This window comes from Cibotium barometz, chromosome 19, assembly GCF_041138505.1.
Source record: "Cibotium barometz isolate CiBa-2024 chromosome 19, ASM4113850v1, whole genome shotgun sequence".
NCBI classification, from domain to species: domain Eukaryota; kingdom Viridiplantae; phylum Streptophyta; class Polypodiopsida; order Cyatheales; family Cibotiaceae; genus Cibotium; species Cibotium barometz.
This window is the reverse complement of record NC_141064.1, coordinates 58,034,456-58,043,651: the sequence shown is the minus strand read 5'-3', so window position 1 is coordinate 58,043,651 and position 9,196 is coordinate 58,034,456. Positions and strand designations below refer to the sequence as shown.

Below are 9,196 nucleotides of genomic sequence, written 5' to 3'. Positions count from 1 at the left end.
GATCTACCCATTCTTTGATTGCTTCCATCTCTTCATCCATTAGACCTTGGCCAATGAGTAGCTGCACCCACCTACATGTCCAAAATAAAACAAACAGTACTAAAATATTTTTTTAAAAGCGTATATGTATTTTCTACAAAAATGTAATGGCATTAGAAGATATATACCTATAGACAACCCTCTTTGCGGCATTCTCCACCTCAGGTTGCTTTTGGCCTTCCTTTACTTTTCCAATCTTTGCCCATGGAAGGCCCATGGTATGTGTTTCGATCGCTCCTCTTGCACCCATTGCATAAATGGTGGGATGTAGATAACATCATCATATACCAATAAACCCTCCAAAATAGAGTCTGCCTCCCCTATTAGCTCTTCCCAATACAACTCTTTCTTCATATGCAGCAACGTCTTTTTGTTATCCCCAAACATCTCTGAAATTACCTTGTCCTTTGCCCTCCCGGTCATAAGCATTTGAAGCAATTCCGTCTTCCTATTTCAGCATCATACCAAAACCATAAGAGATTAGATATTAAGGTTAGTTTATGTTAAGGGAGGTTTATTGACATGTGACATACCTTTGAGTTGAAATCCGAGATATGGCGACTGTGTAGAGCTTTTCTTTGGTCAGAGCAACCAATCCCTTCTTAGACCAATCATAGTTATATACGAGTTGAAAGAATGCATCACCATTGGATGGGTTTGCAATTATGAGCATCTTGTACGCTCTATCTCGAAATGTTTGCTCTACACCACGTCTGGCTTTCTCACATTTTGTCTCATATTCTTGCAACCCCATGGCATGTCTATCAATGCATGATATAGCTTGCTTCACCGCATTTTCAAACGGTGTCTACGTATAACGAAAAGGACTCATTATCACTCACACGATTAAAAAACATTGATAATCCGTTTATTAATAAAAGATGGGAAATGCAAACACTACCTTCCACACAAGCTGTGCCAAGATTGTAGCTGGAGCATTGTACCATTGCTCTCCACTTCGTCGCTCCAAACTAAGCTCCATTAAAGCCCACCTCCTTACGTCTTCACCAAGGTAGTCCAATATGGATGATTTGTCCGCCATTCCAAATCGTTGAAACATGAAGATCTCATGTGACAATGTGGGTGTAACACTAGTGCGCACCAATCTATGTTTTAAAGAGTCACAATGAGCCAAGAACTTAACTATGACTTCACAATGCCCATAATTAAGTAGAGAGAGATCACTTACTCATTTTGAGATCGCAAATCCAATAGCAATTCTCCTTCTTGCTTCTTGTCCACAACCAAAAATTGACATTTGACCCGGACATGGCGTGAGGGGCTATGAGACCAAGCTAGAGAAAGCAAAATAAAGATATCACAATATATTACTTTTAATGTTGCATAAAATCACTCTATGACATTCAAAAGAACATACCTTCGCGCACTCAAGACATCCATGCCTTCACACGATGATTGCCATCCCATACAAGAAACTTCTTACCACTGAGATCCTCCCACTCAGTTCCTCTGATTTCATCCTCAAATCTGTCATGTTGTACCACCCAGTTTGGTCCCCATTCTTGCAAGTCTATTTGTATGACCGCGAAATACATAGAGCTTCCTGGACGTGTAAGTGAAACTAAAAAAGGAGGAGATGCTTCGACATAACCATGGCAGTCAAAAGAATCACGAAACACCTCAAGTTGGGTAGAAACTGTACGGATGGATTCATTTGGAATCAGCCTGCATAAAGGGACCAATGGGGTAGAGGAATTGCGTTGCACAAAAAACTTAGTGAATACATCACCAAGCAATCCCAATTTAATAGATTTTCCAAGAAGCCTTCTATGGGTCTCCCCTTGACCAGTACTAGATTCAGGAATCTCCGTGTGAGTTGGAGGAGGTGAGCTCATTTCGTTCTCCAACACAAGCACTTCTTCCTCATGACAAAGAGAATTATGCGCTTCTGTTTCCTCTCTAACAGGAGATATATGTGAGGACACAGGTGTCCGTGGGTGATTGAGCTTCCTCGCTAAGAGTCAAACAAACACACCCAGATCTTAGTGAGTATCCCCTGTTGTCTGTAAGACACACACACCAAGCCCAAGTAAGCATATCTAAAACAATAAAACACAATCTCAGTAGAATCTTGGCTATTCACATCATATACCTTTCTTAGTCTTTGCCTGTTGTTTTCCTGCTTTTCTTGGAGCCATCTTCCTTTCTTTTCCCATGAATATGAGTAGCAAAAAGTTTGAGCTGAATGACCGATAGAGATGATCAACCTCACACATAAACCCTACTTCATGTATATAGGAAAACATCAACCTCACACACAAACATCTCCTACTAGTGTGTGTGTGTGTGGGGAGAGAGAGAATAGCATAGACATGAAGTGAAGCCACGGATTATATTGAAGAGCTAGAGTTGCAAAATGGGCTCTTCTAGTTAGAGTGCACATTTGAGGAGAAACCAATAAACCTGAGCTTCCTAGCTTAATACAAGAGCCATTGAAGGAGCTAATATATATTGGTTGTTCATGGTGGCAGTGATGCAAACCCATTGCAGTGTTTCGTCCGAGAGGACCATGATATAAGCGTAGAAGGACGTGCAGGTGCAAGAACCATCATGCAAGCCTTACTAGTGAGAAATGCACCCGAACTTGTCTGCCCATTTCTTCGTCATCATCATTACGATGATCCATAGCCAAATGTGAGATCAAATTCATTGTGCCATATGTTCAAGCAATGATAAATGCGTACAAGAAATGCATCATTCAAATGGGACTTACACGACTCTCTGTTGTGTGAGCTTGTGTATTAAAGTTTCCTATTCCTATTGGGAGAAGTAAAGGTAAGCCTAATGTATCTAATATTTGAATGGGAGTAAAGGTGCTAAGCCTAAGGTATCTAACATTTCAATGTACGTAAAGGTAAGCCTAAGGTATCTAACATTTGAATGGGAGTTAAAAAATTCTATGTTGTGTATAGATTCACATGACCTCTATGCTATGTATATATTATATGGCTAAAGGTTGTGGTAGAACTAAAGTACTTAATGTTTATAGGAAAAGGTAAACATAAGGTACCTAACATTTAGGTTCCTTAAGGTAAGGATTGTATCAGAAAGGTGCCCACCCACCCACCTCCCCTCTCCTATGTACATCTTGATGCGTCCACCCAAGGCAATGTGTGCCCTCTTTTTCTAGAGCGCCAACTCCTAAGCGCGTACCTTTAAGCACAATATTGGGCTCCAATAGCCCCTACACCTGCATTTGAGAGAGCAACCTTCCAAATGCAAGAGATAAGGAGAGTTCTCAACCATTGTTTTTCGCCTATGCTAGAGATAAGGAGAGATATCCGCCTACGCTAGAGATAAGGAAAAATATCACTGTTTTCGGCCTACGCTACTGGACAGGGTAGCCGTAAGGTCAAGACTGACACCACCACAAGTGGCTCGCATGGTCCATGAAACAGTAGCTAATACTCCTATGTATGAGGAATCAAGGCCTCTACATGGAGATAAGGAGACTATTCAACGGAAGAGGGTGAGGACAACGGAAGTAGACCAATGCTCACATTGTCCAGGTTATGTCATGCAGAGCAGACATCGTCAAAACCGGGGAACAGTAAGAAGAGTAAGTTTTGGAGATAGATCTAGAACAAACAGTGCAGCAAGTCCCGCTTCAAGGGGAGGACCAAAAAGTCCAATGACTAGAGGAAACAAAGATGTCGGACATGAAGAGCCTAAACAACATTATGGCACAATGAGCGGAGGACAAATGCATGTAAAGGAAGAGGCCATTGGATGCACAATGTGGGCCATTAGACGAACCCCATTGAACTCAAAAGTCAAATGTTTGGGAGGTATTGATGGAAGACTTAAGTGCAACTCATCCATACAAGGAAGCTCTATTGGAGTTGTTGCCCCTAGCTTCTACTAAGAGCGACGACATCCTGGTCCGGGAGGGCCAAAGGCTCAAATGATGTGGTTTTGTCCTTCAGATGTTTCAAACACATGGCATGTAGATCCAAACATAATATACAAGCCATCATACCCAGATATGTGGAAAGTGGATGTTGGGACCAACATAACCAGCCAAGAGGTAGATAAATTAGTAAAGGCAGGGTTCAAGTTAGATGTTACTCATGAAGAACCTTTTGTGTCGGGGGTGGGAGAAACGTCCACACAAGCAGCGGGCAACAAAGAAAGTGACAAGAGGCCACATGATGCTACACAGAATACAAAGAGATCAACCAAGTGGAGGCATTGTATTTCCAAAGAAGCAGAAAAGAGGATTGGTAGTGCCGAGGCCATGACAGCGATAGTCCTTAATGAGAGTGCAATGCATCCATCCCCCTACACTATTTTTCATTTGGCATGTGAGAGTGGAGAGGACTATTTTATACACATCAAGGTACAACCTTGGTGTACATGTCCTGATTTCATGCAAAGAGAATCTAGAGGAAAGTCTTACGTTGCATGTAAGCATATCTATTTTGTCTTCTTACGAGTTTTGGGATTACATAAGAATGAGGATATGGTAATGCATCAACCGACACTATCACCAGAGGAAGTGGACAATATACTATCACGTCCTCGAAGCAAGGATGTTTGTGCTTATACTTAAGCTTTAATCAAGCCTGTTTGTGTCTATACTTAAACTTTAATCAAGCCTCTCATGTTTGTGCCTACTTAAGCTTTAATCAAGCCTTCCATGTTTGTGCTTACTTAAGCTTGTAAGGAAATGTGAAGTCAATCTTTTTGTAAGAAAATTTGAACCAATATTATTTTTGTCTTGCTTTGGGATGGAGTATACTGTCACGTACTCTAAAGTCTTATTATAGGTAGCTTGCGACGCTATGGTAAAGGAGTTGTACCAACCAGATATCTTCTTGTAAGGAAATGTGAACTCAATCTTTTTGTAAGAAAACATGAGCCGGGTATACTTGTTTTTACTTGTGTTGAAATAAACATTGGAAGAAAGGTACATAGATAGGTATTTTTGTGCCTATATTTAAGTTTCTTGGACATAAAATGTGTGTTTATATGTAGGAAGGTAGGTATGTAGGTATGTATGTATGTATGTATGTATGCATGCATGTATGTATGTATGTATTGTACAAATGTGTGTATATATGTATGTATATATGTAGGAAGGTAGGTAGGTAGGCAGGTAGGTAGGTAGGTAGGTAGGTGTGTTTGAGAATATACATGTATATATGTATGTATGTATGTGAATGTATTTAGGTAGGTAGGTAGGTAGGTAGGCAGGCAGGTAGGCAGGCAGGTAGGTAGGTAGGTAGGTAGGCAGGTAGGTAAGTAGGTGTGTTTGAGAATATACATGTATATATGTATGTATGTATGTGAATGTATTTATTTCTCTTTCATAAATACTTACTATATAAAAGCTCACCAAAATGTATCATTTTTCTTACAAGCTCACATAAAACTATCTTATCTCCAAAAAGCTCGCCAAATAAAGCTCGCAAAAAAATCAAACCCTTTGGAAATCAGGATCCAACCGGATATTTTGGAAGTTTATGATTTGTGATACTATAATTTCATTAAAAGATTATTTTAAAGACAGCTAAATCTGTGAAAAAGGCAATTTCATATTGGGTGTGTAAGTGGTGTGACTAGTTCTAAGTTTGCATGAATATCCGGCTAGGGGGCCTGGGAACTCTTTTCCCTAGTACCCAGGACAAAACCTAACCAAATTCTTAATTGGATCCCATCACTATAGTGGTTGGGTGGTTGGCTAACCCACGGGACTACTGGACTGATGGATCCTTAAAATGAGACTCAATTCTGTTATGGTACGATAGATGAAGTAAATCTCGGATAAAAATTATTCTATGGAAAAGAATCAACGGCTGTGCCTCTCAATGAGGAAAAAAACGTTGGTCTCTAGGATCTAAGTGCAATCTTTTCCTTGATCTGACTATGGGACTTACGGGTTCGATCAGATCAGTTTAGTTAGTTAAGGCTTTTGACTACGTTAGAGTAAAATTATCCTCGCAGAATCGCCCGTGCTTTCCGAGCAAGGGAAGTTTCTCCAGGTTCGGTTTTGGAAGAACCGAGGGATTAGTCTCTTATTCGGATATCTCTGGATGAAGCCTCGAGAGTGAGGGACCCTGCCCCGCGTAGAAGTGCTACTTCCGTTTTGCTAGCACCCCTAAATTCGTTGCGCGGAGGGGACAGGGATCTTTCAATTGTATTCAAAAGAAAATCAAACTGAAAACTTGCATAGAAACCCTGTTTTCTTAAAGGACTGTCTTACGCCAGAATGTTGGAGGGAGCATTTGGTATATGTTTTTCTAAGGAAAGTTCGGTTGCAACAGCTGGCGGGGAGTGTTCAAAGGACGGCTCATGCTACAAAGCCTGCCTAGGTCTTGACCAGCCTTGGTATGGTTGAAAAATGATGTGCTTCCAGTACGATGGGCAAGGGCCGACAAAGCAGTCCCTAAGTGAAGTGCCAAGACACCGAAAGAGGATCCTAGAGGGCTCTAACCAGGCGATGCACGGGCTGGCGGTGTCTAGGACACCATGCGTACGTCGTGGAAGATTGTATGACGGACGAAATGATTATTGTAATCTGTTACTGGATCTCATTGTTTGCTGACCAGTTGGTCTCAACGGAGAGTCCAAAGCGATACTATTTTTTGAGAAATAAGGGACTAGATGGAATTTTTGAGTTATGACATTTGTAACCAATAACTGTTTGTCAATGGATTTTTTTATAAGTTAAAGTTTTAAAGAGGAGTGTGTGCATATCTGTATTTGAAAGCAAAAGCTAAGAAAGGCATTTAATTATGGGTGGGTGAGTAATTGTCTGGTTCTACCGATTCCAGTGGTTGGGTGGTGTGGCTGGGTGGTGGCTAACCCATGGGCCGGATGGGGTTAGGCTAGAATCAGTGGAGTTTTAATAATTGAATTGAAATAATAGGAATACGCTTAGAATTCGAGTAAATAAAACCCTGAAGAATTTCTCAAATGAGTAGATCAATGGCTGTGCCTGACTTCGGTTACTTCGGTTAAGAGAAAAGCGTTGATTTCCTCAAATGATTAGATCAACGGTTATGCCTGATTTTGGTTAGGAAAGAAGTGTTGATTTCTTCAAATTAAGTAAGTGATAGTTTTCCTTCTATCTGGTTTAATCAGGTGAAGGAGAGTTTAGTCTCTTGACTCGTTAGAAAATTTGTTAAGAAAATAAAAAAGGTGGAATCGTCCCCGTTTTTCGAGCAAGAGAAATTTTCCCGGTTTTGGTTTCGGAATGACCACCAGATTATTCTCGTGTTCGGACATTCAAGGGCAAAGCCCCGAGTGGGAAACCCTACCCTGCGCAAGAGGAAGCTACTTCCGCTGCTAGCAATTGGGAATGCGTAGAGGGGGCAGAGGGGTCTCACAGCTGGTATTAGAGCGCTGTTGTGGATTTATAAAATAGCAACAAAAATTGCCTAAAATTTTAAAGTAAATCTGGGAAATAATATTTTCACTTGTTAAGATTATGCTTGAAATAAACTTCATAAATTGAAAACTCATAAATTGAACTGGATTTTTAGATAGATACCCCAAATCTATCTAGCATTCTTGGACTCTCCCAGAGTCAGGATATGATCATCTTTGCCTTTGAAAATTTCATCAACTCCGCTACAACACAAGAAAGTAGAGTGAGACTCGCTCGTAACTTTGAGGATCTATACTTTCCCGATCCAATTTTCCGATCCAATAGAGCGATGTCAGCATATGTGGTTCTCTGGAGGGCGAAGTATTAGCATCAATACCAATCAACATTAGAGACTCAGACATAATATCTCGCTAGCCATGATCTTGATAAGGCTAGGAGTTATTCATTATGTCCAACTCTATAATCATTCACCCCGAAATTTTAGAATTTCTTGCTATATTTTTAGACTTCGTAGCCGCTTTATTCCTAGGAGAAGAATTACAGCACCATTATCAGTGATGAATCGTGTATATCATAGTATATCTCCATCGCAGTATCTCCTTTTTATGTGTACGCGATTGAGGCGGTGACTTTTGGAGCCGAGACGCTCTATGTATATATCAAAAACTTTTGATAATAAATGATGTTTTGCAAAAGATTCTAAATTGTTTTCGTGGTTGTGAATATTGGTTAATAAGCCTGCACCCTCAAACTTTAAAAGGTTCCAAACCTCGGGAAGTGCTTCAAACTTTCCGCCCCCAAAGAGACAGCAAGGCCCTAATCAGAATCAAGATGTTGGGAGATTTAGAAGTGAAGGAAGACCCTTCCCTCAGAATACTTTCTCAGGAGCCCCACCTCTTTCAAGGATTTAGAGGGATGAGCTTAGAGGTGAGAACAGGTGTTTTGGATGTCAGGGTTTTGGTCACTAGCTTAAAGACTGCCTGACTCCTGCCATGTCAAGAGGACAGGGAAGTCAAGGACCCAGAGTAGTGCAGAGACCAGCCCCTTCATATCAGTCCGTCTCGCCAAAATCAGGGCAATCCCAGGAGGACTCGAGCTCAACCATCTGCCTCTATTCATAGTAATCTCAGAACTCCCTCTCAGAACTCGAGTGACCAAAGAGAAAGAGTTCCCCCCCAATCTATAGCAGCCAAAGTAGTGACGATAGCAGAAATAGTGGAAGAGGAAAGAGGTCAGATTCATGCCGCAATTGAAAACCAAGGGCCAAATCATCAATTCTCTGTCATCCATACTCCAGCTGAGTATAAGGGCAAGCCATTTAAGCTTTTGATTGATTCAGGTAGTACTCATTCATTTATTTACCCAGGATGCTTGTGTAAGCTAGTCTTAGAACAAAAATTAGGGAAACCTATGCAAGTTGAATTGGCCAATGGGAAGATTCTTTTCACTTACCATGAGACAGATCGTATTTAGTTTAATCTAGATGGGAATGTAACTGACTACCAACAGTTTAGAGTCTTACCTTTGGGAGTTTTGGATGGAATCCTTGGAATGGATTGGCTCCACAAAAATCAAGCTGACATTCACTGTCACAATGGAACCATTTCCTTCCGTGACCTTCATGGGAACAAAGTTCAAGGAACTGGAATTTTAAGATCCCCAGATTCTGCAATTAGTAAAAGCTTCTAGGTTACTGAAAGGACTTAGAAAGAAGCAGCTCATTTATGTTGTCAAAATGAATCCGATAGATACAAAGTCAAAGGCTAAAGAACTAGAATGGTTAAGTGAGTATGATGATTTATT

At 40.7% G+C, this 9,196-nt stretch overlaps 1 protein-coding gene across 1 annotated transcript; it reads right to left on the bottom strand.

The window, feature by feature from the left end:
- Positions 1–222: 222 nt before the first annotated feature.
- On the bottom strand, positions 223–1,123 carry LOC147628787 (uncharacterized). The gene is made up of 3 exons (XM_086813095.1): positions 941–1,123; positions 573–847; positions 223–487 (listed from the first exon to the last, which is right to left on the bottom strand). Exons 1-3 carry the CDS (start codon positions 1,097–1,099, stop codon positions 223–225), a joined length of 699 nt encoding a protein of 232 aa, XP_086669221.1. The 5' UTR covers positions 1,100–1,123.
- Positions 1,124–9,196: the final 8,073 nt, after the last annotated feature.

What these genes read in the sequence shown, in the direction of transcription:
- LOC147628787 (XM_086813095.1), bottom strand. Translation starts at nt 1,099, where the DNA reads ATGTTTCAACGATTTGGAATGGCGGACAAATCATCCATATTGGACTAC. An exon ending in TGGCACAGCTTGTGTGGAAG is followed by an intron (nt 848 to 940) that starts GTAGTGTTTGCA and finishes CGTTATACGTAG; the next exon opens with ACACCGTTTGAAAATGCGGT. An exon ending in TCTCGGATTTCAACTCAAAG is followed by an intron (nt 488 to 572) that starts GTATGTCACATG and finishes ATGCTGAAATAG; the next exon opens with GAAGACGGAATTGCTTCAAA.